The 17223-nt window shown below is 42.3% G+C and overlaps 1 protein-coding gene across 1 annotated transcript; it reads left to right on the forward strand.

Moving 5' to 3' along the window:
- Positions 1 to 2243: 2243 nt before the first annotated feature.
- LOC104400849 (mitochondrial ornithine transporter 1-like) lies at positions 2244 to 13777 on the forward strand. Its single transcript, XM_010024328.1, has 6 exons — positions 2244 to 2355; positions 5474 to 5732; positions 10649 to 10786; positions 11135 to 11304; positions 12349 to 12507; positions 13420 to 13777. Exons 1-6 carry the CDS (start codon positions 2301 to 2303, stop codon positions 13542 to 13544), a joined length of 906 nt encoding a protein of 301 aa, XP_010022630.1. The 5' UTR covers positions 2244 to 2300; the 3' UTR covers positions 13545 to 13777.
- Positions 13778 to 17223: the final 3446 nt, after the last annotated feature.

The following is a 17223-nucleotide window of genomic DNA, read 5'->3' on the forward strand; positions in this document are numbered from 1 at the left end:
CGTTTGGGGCTGCGGGCGGAGGGCTCGGTGGTACCTGTTCCATTTACTGATGTTGCGTTTCCAGGTTTGGGGCTTGGATTCGCTTTGGAAGTAGCAGGGCAGTTGTTGCTTTGCTGTTATCTACAAGCAGTTTTTTATCTGCTGGTGTGGCTATAAATAGGACCAAAAAATAAAAGTAAAAAAAGGTATGTACATATATAATATTGGTGTAACTTTGCCTAAGTCATAAACCTTCTGAAAGCAGCAATGTGCTTTTATGGATCAAGAAACTAAACTTCCTTGGCTTTTAAGCTTCACATGTTTTTATAGCCCTCTCTGGTTTTCCTTCTGCTGCCAAGCTTTCAGTGGCTGTCTGTGGGTCACTGGGCATGCGCTCCCTTTGGGGACTGGCACAAGTCGATAAGCACTCAGCACGATGCAAGCAGTGCACAGGTTACTGAATGGAGGCAGTTGTTGCTTTCTTGCAATTCCCCTCATTCAGAGGCTGCCACACCTATCTGTTCTTTTCTTCCTCTAAATGAGAAGCAAAACTGGAGTGCTGTGTGAGCCCTAATGAGGTGTATAGGATAATGAAGTGTAACTTGGTCTTGGAGCCTCTGTTTTGAAGTAACACCTAGCATACTTTACTGTCGGGAGTGAAATGGTTCACATCTGTAACCATAATTTGGAAATAGTATGTATTAGTGCCATTTATTACAAGAATAGTGATCTGATTTTTTTGAATGCATTATGTTCAGATTCGTGCAATGTGTCTTAGGCTAGACATGTGAAGTTACATGCAAGCATCTGTGCCTGTCACGTAGAAGTTGTACAAAGGATGTGGTTCATACAGTCTGATTTTATTGGGGTTTTTTAGTCTTTTAATTTAGCCTATGGGAAGTTGTTTGTATGTTTCCTGTTCATATTACCCCAAAATACATTTTGGCAGGCAACAGGCTTCAAAAGAAGCATTACAGTAGGTAGAAGAGTGAAAAACATCCTGTTAACTGATGTACTGTGCTTGAAGCCAGGCTTAAAAGTCTGTGGGGGGCTGATTCATGTGTGTATTTGTGTGTTTGTTAAGACTCATGCAACATTTTTGACAGCACCACCTGCCAAGTGTCTTGCTCAGCAACATGGTTCTGGAACAGTGGGAGCTCATTGACTCAGTGATTTTACTCCAGATAAGCAAGTTCGTTTTAGCGGCTCACCCAGTGAAAGCACCTTGCTGCAAATTTGAGAATTGAATTAATTTGAATGCTTTATTTGAAAGCGTTGCCTTTGTATTTCAGCTTTCCAGCTGCCTTCCTGAACATTGAGGTGTAATTCTTATTTATAATATACTGTTGTGTGGGAGACTTGCACTGGGAACATGACAGCCAGAAACAATTCTAGGTGTTCATATTCATTCCCTTTCTACTCGTATCTTCTGAGAGCCATATAGAAATACCTAATGTGCCTCTATGTATAGTTTTCTTAGCTGCCGTTCACCATGACGAGAGCAGTTCTCTGTTTTGCTTTATAGGAGGGGAGCTGAGATGGGGTGGGGAAATACTCTTACCAGCTGGTCTTATGCACGTAATGGAAACTATGCTTCTATAAGAAATCATAGAACCAACTAGGTTGGAAAAGACCTTCAAGATCGTCAGGTCCAACCATTACCACTGGACTGCCAAGTGCACCACTAAACCATATCACTGGGGGCTTCATCTACACAGTTTTGAACGCTTCCAGGGATGGTGATTTTGCTACTTCCCCAGGCAGCCTGTTCCAATGCCTGATCACCCTCTCTGTGAGTAAGTTTTTCCTAATATCCAGTCTAAACATCCCTTGGTGCAGCTTGAGACCATTGCCTCTTGTCCTATCACATTTTACTTGGGAAAAAGATCAGCAACCTCCTCTCTCCATCCTCCTTTTAGGCAGTTGTAGAGATAGAACGGTAGTGCTGAACACTCTTCCTTGAAGGTACTCTTTGCTTTTATTTGAGAGATCCAGGGACACTAGAAGCTGGAAAGCCCAAGTAATTTGAAGCTAGGCGGTTGATACTCCAGAGGACTTGCATAATGTGGCAAGAGTACTCAGTCAAAGTACAGATACGCTAAGTCTCAGTCCTGAGGGCAAGCATTTTCTGCCTCTAAATGGTATAGAACAAGGTAAGTTGGAGAGTGGAAGTGAAAGCATTTGATGATGCTGCTGTCTGTCAGTTATTATGATGAATTGTGTATGCTTCATCTTTCTTTTCCCTCAGGAGACAAGTACCTCCACATCTGCCAGGAACCGGGAGACTTTACTCCAAAGTAACCGATAAACAAGTGTGAAGCATGAGGATCAACTCTGCTATTCAGGCTGCTATTGACCTCACAGCAGGAGCTGCAGGTAATGCTGGAGAGAACTTAATTGCAGAGGATTTCTGAGGGACAGTTCCAGTGCCTTTGACAACTGTAAAAGCAGTTTCCCCATGCTACAAAAAGCCTCACTTCCCATATTTTAAGGACATGAAGGTGAAGCAGTTGATCTCAGCTGGTGTTGTAACTGCGTCACCGTCACTGCTCCCTGGTGAAACCCCTGCTACACAGTGAAATTGAAACCCTTATTTCAGACTAAAAATTGTCCAGATGAAGGTTTAAGTTTCAGTGTTGGTTCTTATGCTTACATGAGTTTAAGAATCAGTCACAAGTAGAGTTTTGGAATGAACTCAAACTGTGTGAGTGATTGAGGTGCTGCTTTTGTCACAGAAATCCTCTGTAACTGAAATAGGCAAGAGGCTGTCTGAAGAGTTACTGGCTCAGACAACATCCTGGTGTGAATCTTTAAAAGCTGGGAAGCTCAGTAGTAGAACTGATGATGATGAATTCACTTAACTAACTTGCACTTTGGTCTAGTCTGTGCTATAAAGTTTCGCTGGACCAGTTGTGAAAGTCACAAATGTGGAAGCAGTTGCATTGTCTCATTAACGTTACCATACCGATAATGTCTGTGGCTCACGGATGAATTGTTTAACTCTACCAGAGAAAATGGGTCTCTTTGACACTTCAAAGCTACAGAAAAAGTGGAAAGGAAGATGTGTCTAATGATGCTGTTCTGTGCCCACATTCAAGCTAACAGGGCATGCCCTTGAGGTTTATCTGGGGTTTGTCAGTAGAGGATCTTAGAACTAAATGTGCTGGTTTCTTCTGTGGTGTAGTTCTCCTTTCTTCAGACAGGATGAAGGAATTCAGGTCTTTTTCAGCATGAGTTCAGTAATCCTAAATCATTGTTCTTGTTCTTTGCTGCTTCTTTACTCTGCAGTAAAGATAGAGCTTTACTGTTCCTGTAGTATTTATTTTCTGTATTATTTCCACATACCTGCTTCGTATTGCTTATGTTCATTGGTAGTGCTTGTTCCTGTGTTATGTGTGTCTCCTCACCCTTTAGAGAGTGTATTTAACTAGGCAAACAGGTAGTTCCTCCAGCAAACGCGTGACCTGGTTTTACCTTTCTGTCTGAATACAGTCTCCACTAGCTGATAAGTAATGATATATACGGGCAAGTAAATTCTGAACAAGAATAAATAAATCACTTAGCTGTCTGTGGATCATAGTCCTCTGCCTAGGATCTGAGCAACCTCTGATCACTTCTTTGAATAAGAGGGACTCTTTCTCTGCTGTTCCCATGTTACTATTAGGGCCACATTTGTCTCAATGTTCAAGCAGGGTTGGCTTTTTTTTTTTTTGGTCCTGGTTTATTTGTTTTTGTTGTTTGGGTTTTTTAGATTCCTTACTGCTGGCTGGAAGAATTATTTTTTTCCTTTAATGTTTTGGACATTATCTGGTACTTTTGGTCTTTACCTTGGGGCTTACAAAGCTCACGGCTGTAGTTTACTTGTGCCATCTCCAGTGACAGTATAAGGATAGCCCTTTCTCTTTCTGGAACAGCTCTTCACAGCCAACTCCCAATTTTTAAGCTTTGCATTCCCAAGATCATGCCTGGATTTCTTGGGCTTTTTCCAACAGCTATTATTTTACTACGTGTAGAAGCTTTACGTCTGCCTTTACATAGGAACCTATTATTTGTCCTGTAGATTAATACCTACCTGACTTTCCTGCAAATAACATTGGCTAAGCCTTTCCAGCTCTTCTTTTCATCTGAGGCTTCCATGAATGTTACTGGTCTGAGCCAGCTGCTACTCTGAGCAAGAAGCTCGTTGTATTTCTTTGCATGATTTGCTCTCAAAGCTTTTAATGACCCATCTGGTTGAGAATGAGGTTTAATGGCAGTTAGATCTTGAGCAAGAACAATGTGACACAAGTGTGTTTGCAAAGAGTAAAAGTGATTGAAAATAACCCTGGTGAAACAAACGCTTGCTTACTCTTGTTCTCCCCACTTAGAAGGAAAATAACTAATTGGATTCACACATTTGTTCCTATTTCAATTTCTTTACAGTATCTGCATTTTCAGATAATTATTTCCATTTCATAGGTGAAAAAGAATCTTGTTCACTTACCCTCTTTAAGGTATAAGCATGTCAACTGTGCTTTCATTAAAGATCAGCTGCTAGCTTAGCACGGTTCTTTCTTGTTTTGGTAATTCTGATCTAGGATGGTTCTTTTCTCTTGCTAAAAAAGTGAAACTATAAAGCCTATGTAAGGTACACCTATTATATGCTTTCTGCTAGGTGTTGGCTTCTAATAGATTGCAGTCAGCATACACTGGTATTTCTTACTGAAAAAGTGTAATGTTAGCTCTTTCTGCAGACTACTGAATTGAGCTGGATCTGTGGAAGAACAGATTTGCACTGTTGGCAAAGTGGTGATCGATGAAATTGATTGAAATATCTCAAGTTTTCGGGGTGTTGACCTTGCTTTTGAGTTTGGAAAAGATAACGTGATAAGAAACTTTGCCCTTTTGGCGTTTTCCAGCTTATATTGGACACTTCATTCCACTATGTGTGAATAAATATACATAAAAATAATCTGGAGTTTTGAAGTAAAGGGCTTGAGCCTTTGGTTATCAATTTGTAGTGTATCATCAGTTTTGGCACTCTTAGCAGTGTTCTCTTGTCCTGGAGGAATCTTTGCCTCACTTGATTACAAATCTTTCATTTTTTTCATATCATTAGAACATAAAATCAGATGGCTTCTGAGCCACTGCAGTAATGAGCAAAGAAAAATGCAGCTTTAACTTGTTAACACAAGTGACTTGATTGCAGTACAATACCTCTAATTCAGACCCGTTTATGTAAGTGATCAAATTGATTTAGTTGCCTGTAAGGTGAAGAAATGTTTAATGAGAATCAAGCTGTTACTGCCCTTATGCCTGATTTTTCTTCTTCAGATAACTAAGCTCACCAATGACAATTGCTGCCATTGTGCTAAAATCAGTGCATTTGTCTTTTCCTGTGGAGAATTAACTCATCTTTGCTTTCTGCGTGATTTTCCTAACAGTGGTGTTCATGCATAGGTGTTTCAGTTGTGATAACCTTCAGCCACCCTCTTAACTTCCACTGCTTGCTTAGGTGGGACAGCATGCGTGGTGACTGGCCAGCCCTTTGACACCGCAAAGGTGAAGATGCAGACGTTCCCGGACATGTACAAAGGACTTGTGGACTGTTTTGTGAAAACCTATAAGCAAGTGGGCTTTCGAGGCTTCTACCAGGGAACCACACCAGCTCTTGTAGCCAACATCGCGGAGAACTCCGTTCTGTTCATGTGCTATGGATTTTGCCAACAGATTGTGAGAAGAATTGTTGGAGTAGACAGGAAAGCAAAGCTCAGGTTAGTAATAGAAATCTGCTTCATATTTTTAAATAAATAAAATCATGTAACTACTACTTGCAAATACTGTCTTGTCAGGGTGCAACTGATGTTGCAGGCCCTCCTCTGCCAGTACATGCTGTAGTAAGCTTCATGCTAGGATACGGTGTTTAATTACAACAGAGCCATCTACTTGTCACTGCAGCTGCCTGGTTTAGATAATCACAACGTAACTGGAATACTCAAGACCCAGGATGTGCTTACCAAAGGTACTGAGCATTGCACACCTGAAAGTTAGTATTCCCTCGATCTCTAGGCTGTTCTGATTTTGCAGGGGAAGTAGTGACCCTTCTCACAGGGAGGCATACTAAGGGGAAAGAGCACTTTTCTAATATTGTCTTTCTTTTATTTAAGTTTGAAAAGCTTGAATGTAATGGTGATAAGACCAAATGTCTAATTTTGCAGTGTCACTGGCAATAAGTGGTTGTCTAAAGAATGAGAAAGAAGAGAAGGGAGTGTTTAATACTCGAGTCCTCTGCCAGGCTGTGTTTTTAGTTCAGAGGGTTTATTGATCCTGGTATGATCCCATCAGTAACTCGACAAGAGCACTTGTCCAGTCTCCTCTAGAACTCTTATAAGTTCCTTGCATCTGCAGTACGCTTTGGCAGGGAGTTGTGCAGGTGATAGTCATTAATTTTGTAACTGTTGATACACAGCCACTGTCTGCATGCTGCCTGGGATCTTGCAGACCTCTGTCCATTGCTCTGTGTCCCTCCTCCCCACCTGAGTATTTTCCTGGATGGAAGGAACCCAGCCCTCTGAGCCAGTGAGCACTCTGAAGCTGTTTACAGAATCACAGAATCAGTAGGGTTGGAAGGGAGCTCTGGAGATCACTGGGTCCAACCACTCTGCCAAGGCAGGGCCACCTAGAGCAGGTTACACAGGAACATGTCCAGGTGGGTTTTGAATGTCTCCAGAGACGGAGACTCCACAACGCCCCTGGGCAGCCTGTTCCAGTGCTCTGCCACCCTCGACGTAAAGAAGTTCTTCCTCATGTCGAGGTGAAACTTCTTGTGTTCTAGTTTATGGCCATTGCTCCTTGTCCTGTCACTGGGCACCACTGGAAGGAGTCTGGCGCCATCCTCCTGGCACCCGCCTTTGAGATATTTATATGCACTAATGAGATCCCCTCTCAGTCTGCTCTTCTCTAAATTAAACAGGCCCAGTTCCTACAATCTTTACTCATAAGAGAAATGTTCCTTTAGCTGTCTTTGCTGTCTTTCTCTGAAACTCTTGTAATTGTACTATGTCTGGGCTTCTAGCTTATAAGACCAGAGCTGTGCAGGGTATTCAGGGTGTGAGCACTTCATGGATGTATGCACTGGCATAACAGTCCTGATCTCTTTCTAGCTAGGATGGCTTTTCTCCAGCTGCACCATTCTAGTGCTGTCTGTGGTCCAGCAGTCTGCGTACCTTACTGTTGTACTGTCCAGCAGCCTGTGTACCTTACCATCTCTCAAGGTATGTCTTCTGTGCAGCACTGAAAGTATATGCACCTTCTCCGTCCTTGTGCAGTTCCACAGTGTATGGAAGACTTCTCATACTGTCCTAACTCCATTCAGAAAGTGATGCAAGGTTAACCACACTTAGCTTTTTATTAATAGCTGTGTTCTGCCTCCATCACACGTCTCCAAGTAGAGGTAGCTGAGGAGGACAGAATTCTGCATTTGAGATCTCTGCCATGACATGGGCAGCTATCTAAGTGCAAGACAAGTATCTAAAAGTGGCATTAAGTGAGGTGTTCTTCTCTCACGTGTTAAGATATGCTGTATCTTAAGACTCAGGCCAACTATGAGGGAATATGAAGTGATGAATAAACAAATTATATTAATTGCTTTCTACTTGCATTCTCTTTCACTATTTTCTGGTAATTGAGATCTCTCAGCTGAAACAGAACTGTTTCCACTTTCTCAGGTCAGCTTACAGACCCCTTATCTTTTCTTACCCACTAAAATGAGGAGGCCTACCAACAGCATGCTTTGCTTCTTAACCATGTTTTGTGATCCTGCTGGGAGGTAGACCACAGGCTTGCAGAGGTCCTTGATGTGACTGAGACAGCACGTTTATGATGTATGTAAGGGAGGTAGTGCAGGAAGCTTTCAAACAGTATACATAGGTGCACTACTCCATGTCTTTGGAGTAGGATGCAGAATGGGAAGGTAATTTGAGTATGTAGCAATAGCAAGTGCTTCTGACATCTGACCCTTCTTTCCTTGGTCAGGTAGTGGTACTTTTCAGATCCAGGATGGCTGTTGAATGCATCAATTGAAGAGCAAATAGTGTGACATCATGGCTGTGCCAGGACAAAACACTTAAAGGGTTTAAGCTTACTTGAAAGATTTCTCCCTTTGTGCTGTTTCCTTGATCTCTTCATCTGGATCATTGCAGGGACGTCTTGTAGGTGCATGTGTGGGAGAATTGTATTGACATGGTCTACAGTGGTGCCCTGAGCACATGTGGTCTGTCCAGGACATTCCCACTCATTGTGGGAGAGTCAGAAAGCCTTTGTAGTGTGCTGTAAGGGTGGAAAGAAACCCTGATGAGGTGGCTAACCTCCAGACATGACAAGTAGAGAACTATAATTAACTTCATTGCCTCTGCTGTTTAAAAACTGTCATACTATCTTAGCCTTAATAAGAAAATGCATCAGGTCACAGAAGTGAACCTGACCATTTTTTACCCATATGTAAGCAATTCCTTGTCACTTTTCCTTTTTTTCTTTTTTATTTTTTTTTTTTTTTTTTAAATAATGTTTGAGATGTCTCCAACCCAGCTATAATAGTTTGGTTTTGCTTGAAGTTACTTTTCAGTCATGCCTTTATACAGCTTGGAAATGAGCTTGCCTGGCCTGCCTGTGTTTAGGGGTACCCCAGTCAGTGTGTGAAGCCTTGCAAACAGTTATGAGGACAGTTACAAAGCAACACTTTTTCCAGTTAGGGGAATAAATGCCACTGATGAGCCAGAGAAAACAAATGGAGAGAAAAATGCTAAATTCCTTTTACCTTTAACATCCGTTTAGTCCAGCCAAATGTTTAATTCCCTGCTAAAGTCTAAACTGAGATAACCAAATGGAAAGAGAAGTGCTAAAACCCATTTGTCTTTAAATACCCATTTAGTCCAACCAGGCTGATCTCATTCTGTGCCAGAGTCTGAACTGGGAGAACTATTATCCTTGTTCACCTCAGTTTGACTTTCTCAGTACGTGACTAGTCATCTTCAGCATGTAATTTTCTTTGGAGGAAAAAGAAGTCCACCAAGATGAATGCCTTTTGTAGAAGCAGCAGCAGTGTAAGAGCAGAGGATTCATGCTTCTGTGATGTGTGATCAAAACTCTCCCATCCAGAAAAAATACTGAATTAGGCATTTTGAGTTGAGAGGGAACTTGAACAGGATTCAAGGTTTATCATTTCTGCAATGAGGTTCGCTCTATTAAAGACGAAAGCCTAAACAGTGGATCTAGTTGAATTTTTGTATGTAGAACATCAACAGGCAAAAGTAGAGATCTGAATCATGGCTAAATCTAGTCCTCTATGTAATACATGTGCCAGAATTCCTTTCATCTAATAGCATCTGATTTTTTTTCTTTCCTGAAGGACGAAGGACCCTGTGCACCCTTCAGTGCGTAGTTAAAAGCACCTATTCCTTATTTTCTTTTCCTTTTTCAGTGTGTGCTCTAGCTCATAACTTAATGACTGCAGGGCTCAGCCACATACCATATTTTTAACTCTGCCTTGCTCTGTCTTGAGCTTTAGTGGGTTGCATTTGAGATCCCTGTTCTGCCAAGCTTTGTGTGCTGCAAGAGGGTTGTGCAATCAGTGTTGCCACTTATTTACTGCATATTATTCAGTTGCTGCTCTGCAGGTAATTACCGATTCCTCCCACTTTGATGGTTCTTGTCACTGCCATATCTGAATATGTCACAAGCTTTGCTTCATGTCACAGCTTTAGTTCTGTGATGCTTCTGTAAGGTGAAAAGCTGTAGCTTTAATCTCTATACTATAGATGTATGAAACTGCTGGACACGGGGAAAACATCTCCTTTGTATGGAAGGAATTTCTGTGTCCCAGTGAGGTCAGGCTCAGCTGACTCCCCAGGAAAGGAGAAGCTCCGCTTGTTCTGTGCAATTGTTCAGCTCTTGTCTAACACACCAGTGTCTGTAGGAGCCTGTTTAGAGTGTATCATAAAGCAGTATGATCCTGGAGTACCAGCCTTTGAGTCCTGGCAGTTTAGCAGCCCAGACTTGAAGATTTGGGTAAAATCACCACCAGGTAAGCCCCAGTTTTGGAATACTGTGAGTCAGTGTAGGTTACAGTGCTGTCTTCTTCAGTGGTGTGGTTTGTGCTGCCTCCAATTGACGTGGTTTTGTTCTTGACAGCACATCCATAGAAATATTATAATGGTCCCTTATGCCTTGCTTACAGATTTCTAGCATCTTCCACTGAAAACATGTATTAATACTAGCAAGGTGACTTTAAAAACACTGACCTCTATATGAGGTCATTATTGTTCTTGATCTTTTTGAGTACCAAGAAGTTGTCCAATAAAACAAGTCTATGGAAATCTTTCTAAAAGCCAAGAAGGGGAAGATTTGATAGTGTTTATTGTGCAGCAGTCACTGAAGTATAGCAAAAAAGGTAAAGCTTGCAGCATATCTTCAAGTGTATATATCTGAGCTGTGTATGAAGATGGAATGAGTTAGGTTTTTATCTGTTTAGTTCAAGTAACTGATCTTTTCCCTGGAGATGCTTTCCCCTAAGACTGTGGATCAGTTTGTCTTGATAGTTTGACTAAAGGTTCAGGGAGCTGATCGCTGGTGGAGTGGCTCCACTGCACTCCAGGTCAGTGCCCAAATAACTTCAGCAGTTTCTCTCTTGCAGTGATCTGCAGAATGCTGCTGCAGGCTCCTTCGCCTCTGCCTTTGCCACCCTTGTCCTCTGTCCCACAGAGCTGGTGAAGTGCCGGCTGCAGGCCATGCATGAAATGCAGTTGTCGGGAAAGATAATCCAGGGACACAAGTAAGTATACTGCTTACAAGTGTAAGTAAGTATACAGTATCTCTGAAACCCTTTTATGTTTATTTCTTATTTTTAATTGTGCATTGGCTCAGGGTCGCATTTGCAAGTGCACTGTTAACCAGACAAGAGCTATGGCTGGGAGGGTCGCAGCCTGGGGATTTTTCAGGTACTAGTAAAGCTGGATGCCAGTGAAGGGCTCCCAGCAGGATCTTGTTCTAAGTCTTACTTGAATTCTGTTGTCTATGCAATGGGTCTAACCCTTAACTGTCTCTGCAGTTGCCAGTTGTTCTGTAACCTTCTCATTAGCTGCCTATTAAACATCACTAACTGGATCAACCTCTCTATCAGTACAGTTTGGTCAGTAGTGAAGGGTGTTATTCAAAAGGATGGTCCCCTTGGATTTTACCGTGGCCTGTCAAGCACTTTGCTGCGGGAAGTCCCAGGCTATTTCTTCTTCTTTGGAGGGTATGAACTGAGCCGGACATTCTTTGCCTCTGGGAGATCAAAAGATGAATTAGGTATGGTGCCTCTCTTTCCATGTGGATTTTAGCATGCTGTCATGGGGGACATAAAGGAGAGGGGGGCATATATTCCCTGAAAATATACTAATGAGGCACAGCAGCTATAAAATACATGTAAAATGAAAGAAACTGGACCTCCAAAATACAGAGGTCTGCATTCTGTATGTATATATAGTAATGAGTTCTTGAAGTAACCACTTTGCAGTGGAGCAGGATGTATCATAAATGGAGAAAAAATATAGTAAGCTAACGATAATACTAAACAACTACCTAAATATCTGACCCTGGTGTAACACAACTCTGAATTATTTCATTTCAGCAGCTGTTTAGAGAGACTTCTGAAGTCTTCAACTGCATCCTCTTGAGCAGTCTGTTCAAGTGTATGCTGAAATGTATGCTGACCATTAGATGTAATAATGATGCTAGTGAGAGAACATTGAAAATTAGACATGAACAAATGGGAGGCCAGAATAAAGGTGCCTTGTCTCCTGCCGAAAGACTGAACAGTTGTACTTTGTCTTGATGGGAGTTAAGATTTCAGCTGCACACATTCTCTTGTTGCAAAACGTGTATAACTGTCTGGTCTGATATACAAAACGAGGGTCGGATCATGAAAAACGATTGATCACAAAGTAACTTCACTGTACCAGAAAATCTCTGTATAAGTGATTAGTGACACTGTGTTGAAATAGTTTAGAGTAACATCAGTTAATCTTTGAAAGTGATTACAAGTGTGAAAGGAGTAGAGTTAATTTAGTTAATAGTCAGAAGAGAATTCCAAGTTATGCTTGTTTAGCATGGCCAATAATCTAAGAAGCACTTCTTACAACCTTTGAGCTTCTGGTTAAACTTGCAGCTTACCAGTGGCTTTGAATTAACTTCAAGGCTTGTAGGGGAGCAGAAACTTTTGTCATAAGCAAGTTCCTCTGAGAAGGTTCCTTTGATAAGCAGGTTTTATTTGATTTCTGTAGATGAAATAATGTGATATTTATGTTGGTAAATATTTCTGTGGTGTGTATAAAGCTTATTTCTTAACTTTAGGTCCCATTCCTTTGCTACTAAGCGGAGGTTTTGGAGGCAGCTGTCTGTGGATTGCTGTGTATCCTGTGGACTGTGTCAAATCTAGAATTCAGGTTCTTTCAATGGCTGGAAAACAGACAGGCTTTATGGGAACATTTGTAACTGTTGTGAGAACTGAAGGTGAGTATGCAGCTTATCAACTGCATCTCTAGGGCTGCACATTGAAATCTATACCCTCCATTACCAAAAATTGCTTAAGAAATGTAGCCCACTGATAATGCGTTAGAGATATTTCTAACAGAAATACTGATGTCTTACGTAGTCTGGACAGCTTGGAATCTAGAAATTGAGACCTACTGTGTCTGCCATGCCTCTTGGTGCAGAGACAATTCACTTAAAGCTAACAAAAGCTCCGTGGGCATTAAAAACAGATAAAGGAATGAGCTCCATTCCCCATAACCAAACCTATCCATGAAAACTGAAGGAACTGGTTCAAATTCAGTACAAAGTTTTTTTTTTCACCTCTAGAAGTTAGTATATGGCTGACTGAGGGCTGTTTGATAAATCAGACCTATCTAGCCTGGCAACTTGGGGCATCAACTCAGTGCCTCATCTCTGGAAAAGGCCTGTGCCATGCACATCAGAAAATGGTTTAAGAATGTACACAGCAGCAGATATGAATCCTGGCCCTAGTGCTAGGGAAGACCCTCACCAGAGCAGGAGTCTGACCTGGGGCACAGCTCTAACATAGTCCTGCTGTTCTTTCTGACCCCTTGCCTGCTGTGGTACAGCTGCAGTGAACCATATCCTCAGGTGACCAGGGTGGCCTTCTGAAGACCCTGTCAGATCTGAGATGAGCTTCGAACATAAGCACGCACTTAAATGGTTAAACTAGTGTTACAACTCTAGATACTCTGGGTGTATCAATTTCCAGTAATGCTGCAGTTAGCAGCTACACAAGTGAGTTCAGCACTCTGTGTGCTCCTCTAGGCAGAAGCATTACTTCAGTATCCTTTGAAGGTACAAGCAGCGGTTAATGCAGATAGGCAATTAAATAAATTGCTAACAAACTGGCTCTGATTTCATTTCCAGGTGTACTTGCCTTGTATTCCGGACTAAAGCCAACTATGATCCGTGCATTCCTGGCCAATGGGGCACTGTTCCTTGCCTATGAGTACAGCCGGAAACTTATGATGAAACAAGTAGATTCTTACTGATACCTTCCAGCAGGTGGAGAATGAAAAGCTGTTTAAGGATCATTAAGGAAAGGATTAAAAACCTGTAGATCACATCATGGTCTGAGCAGGGTAAATCAGAGACCTAATTTTAGGAACTCAACTGCAGTTTAAGATTTGTAATCTTTTAAATTCAGGCAATTCTATAGAGATGTATATGCTGGTTGAACAGGACCAGCGGAACTATCTCTGTCTTGCAGATTCTGCACTAGGTACATTACATGTCATAAATGTATTTTCCTGACCTGCAGTGGTGCTAAAAAAAGACTTATGTTGACCTCCTGTTGGGTTTACTGTAACATGCAGCAGTGACCTGTGACTTGTTCAAGGCAAAAGCACTGTTTCCAAATCTGTGCTGTGGTGGTGAACTCTCTCGTTGTTGCTAGCATCTGACTCAAACACCAGTCATATCTAATCTCAGTGAGTACGGCTTACTTATGCAGATCCCTCAGCTTGACTCCTGCACTTCTTCCCTTCGACTTTCCAAGGTCACAGCAGTTGGTGTCTGCCTGTGTACTCTGCCCCAGCAAATGGGCTTACAGAAGTAGGAAGTGTTAGCTCCCTTCCTTGTACTTGTCTGACTTAAGATATGCCTGCATTTGAGATAAAAGCATGTAGTTGCTTGGTTTTTAAGGAGTCCCTGCAGCATGTCATTATTTTCTAAATCCTTTCAAGAAGTGCTGGAGTATGCTAAGTACCTCTGAATTGAGCACTTAATGTAAGGGAGACTGCTGGAAACAGCTGCTGGCTCTGAGCACAGAATTGTAACTGTGCAGGCTCCTGTTTGGGTCATCTTGACAGGAGTGATTCCATGTGCTTGAAAGACAGGATGCTAAAGAGGAGCAGGAAGCCAGAACTGAGTTCTTAAAAACAACTGATGCTATCTTCTATGTGGTGTAACATGCACTTCCTTGGCCTGGAGTCCTGCCACTTGCTGTGTCTGTTCAGCAGAGTGGAAGAAGCTAGTATCACTGGCTAGCTTGTATCACCTTCAGGCCTGGAGGCATGCCTGCTTGGTCATGCTACTTGGTGAAATACGTAATTAGCGTTACCCAAAACGATGTAGCAACACCTATTTCAAGATACCACTTTAATTCTTTAAGAGGATGTTCTTCATACAGGCATGCTTTGCCTTGTAAGAAGCAGCTACTGCAAAGGCAGTGCAGGTCTCAGCAGTGCAATTCAGGATGGAGGCCTGGAGGTGTACAGAGGGATGGTTGTAGGCTTTAAGCATCGGTCCACCCCCATGGAGGGCAGAGAGCCATTTGACCCACCACAACCATCAGTGCTGTGTAGTGATTACCAGCTTGTCACAGCAACCACAGTTTGTCAGTGACTGGCAACAGCCACAGCTGGAACAGCTTGGTTCTGCATGTTACAGTTTTCCTTTCAGATCCTAGAAACAGGAAAAAGCTTTAGGTACAGATGAAAGTATCTCAGTACCTGCTGCCTCTTGCAGTGGAGCCTGGGTGCACTTAAACACCGGCTACTCCCCTACAGTGTTACAGCCTCCTTGCTGGAAGGTGCGTGCTGCAGTTCCACAAACTCCTCTTTCCTCTCCAGCCTTCATGTGCAGCAGGAACTGCTCATCTCCCTTTCATACACCCATGACCAGAGGCAGTTTTAAAGCAGGGCATGGTGAAGAATCTTCAGTATCTACTGCACCAGTTTACCTTGCTTTTGCTTGACTGGTGCACAGGGGGCAGTGATACTGTGCATCATCAGTACTTCAAAAGGAATTTATACCAAATGTCCAAATAATTCAGGTAGGAGGGTGAGGCTTTAAGAGTTGCTAGACTGTCCCTTTTCAAAGTTGTCTAGCCAAGAGAAATGGTGTATTTGTATGTGCTTCTGATAGTTATGAAAAGGCAAGGACTGACTCCACATCAGTGGAATACTTCAATCTATTTCTTAGATTTATCTTTGCTTTCATTTTTTAAAGCTCATGGTTGCAGTTTTTAAATACAAAAGTTGAAGCTTCAAATGAAGCAGGATATTTAGAACTGACCCTACAGCAGGAAGCCAGTGGCTGAAATAAACATGCAGTTTGAGAGTTGCTCTTTTGAAGGTGATGTGCAGTAATTTTTTTGGTCACAGCTACTTCAGCTGTACATGGGTATCAGTTGTTCAGCTAACAACTTCATGATGTTGGTACAGGATTTCATGGGAATAAAGTCTAATTTGATTAACTGAGTGCCTGACAGTTGTTTATGCAACAATTATTAACAAGCTTGTCTTGCTGAGGTGCAAGAAGATGTTAAAGTCAGTATCACTGCTCTTCAGAATTGAAGTTTTTTTGCAATCAGTGAATGCAAAAAGCCCTTAAAACCACAGCTCTAACAAGGTGCTGTGAAACAACTGCAGTTTTTTCATAATCTAGTATGGAAAATAAAGCCCCTACTTTAGCTTTTGGTCTGGTGCTTTGGTATTAACAAAGTCAGTTGTAATATTAAGGTTCAATCAACTCCCAAGTCTCTAGATTGTTGATTACCATGATACTGTAAAGGTTAAGTCCCCTGCCAGAAGAATGCCAGGAGACCAGTGCTGCCATGTTCTGAGCATTGGTTCTTGGCTCTCAAGAGGAATGTACTATCTCCCTTACAGTTTGTTACTGATTCCTGTTGAAACAGGAATCAACTGCAATCTGACTTGCTGTTTCAGCCTTTGCTGCTACATGAAGAGATTAGTTTATTCCATAAGCAGGAAGACAGCTGTCCTTAACTGCCCTGTAAGTACTCGGAAAGGGCATCCTAGGACAGCAATATCAAATTGCCTGAGCTAAGCCAAAAAACTCAGTCATCAGCCAATTCTGGCTGCAGTAAAATGACATCCTGTTTCTGCTCTGAGGACATTCAGTGCAGGCAGACCTTAGCTGCTTTCTTGCACCATCACCCTCTAGTGATGCAGCTGTGGTCACTCCTTTTCTCACACCAGAGATGGGGGGGAGGTACATTAACTTTGCCAGCACAGCCCTTAGCGTTGAGGGCAGTTTACTAAGTTATGTGCCTCTGAAGCAACACTAGTTTGGGGAACAGCACTGAAGAAGTTGAACCCTTGCAGCAAAGGCTAAGCTGCAGTAGCAGACTCCAGCACATCAGTTCTGACCCTCTGCTCATACCTCTCACAACTGTCAGCAGGGATGGAATCCCATATCCAATTTCATATTCCCAATACAAGAAAAGCAGTGACACAGTGAAGCAAGTCAAGTGGAGGGCAACAAGGATGGATAGTGAAGACTGAGTTTGTCCACCCATAATGAAGCTGTGGCTTGCTGCCACCTACAGTTACCTCCTTCGTGGGAGGGGATACAGCCAGGCTCCTCAGATACACAAGGGCAGGACAAGACACAACAGCTACAGCCTGGAACATGGGAAATCCCAGTCAGGACAGAAGAGCAGTTATAAGATTAAGTCTTGTGTAAAAACCCTACCCATGAAGACACACAGATCTCATTTGTGAGCCAGCTCTAGCTGGAGCTGGTTTGCACAGGAGCTTGGGCTACATGTATCTAAATGACTCAGGCTCACTCTATCCTGCACCTAGAACTGCAGATAATTGGTGGAATGCTCTTGGTCATTCAAGACTCCACACTTGAAGCACAATACTGATAGAAGCAGCTTCTGGCACCATGGGAGCTTCCAACATCCCAGTTCCTAAATAC

This window comes from Nestor notabilis, unplaced genomic scaffold (genome assembly GCF_000696875.1).
Source record: "Nestor notabilis isolate BGI_N333 unplaced genomic scaffold, ASM69687v1 scaffold2381, whole genome shotgun sequence".
Lineage (NCBI taxonomy): Eukaryota > Metazoa > Chordata > Aves > Psittaciformes > Psittacidae > Nestor > Nestor notabilis.

What these genes read in the sequence shown, in the direction of transcription:
- LOC104400849 (XM_010024328.1), top strand. Translation starts at nt 2,301, where the DNA reads ATGAGGATCAACTCTGCTATTCAGGCTGCTATTGACCTCACAGCAGGA. An exon ending in GACAGGAAAGCAAAGCTCAG is followed by an intron (nt 5,733 to 10,648) that starts GTTAGTAATAGA and finishes TCTCTCTTGCAG; the next exon opens with TGATCTGCAGAATGCTGCTG. An exon ending in GAGATCAAAAGATGAATTAG is followed by an intron (nt 11,305 to 12,348) that starts GTATGGTGCCTC and finishes TCTTAACTTTAG; the next exon opens with GTCCCATTCCTTTGCTACTA.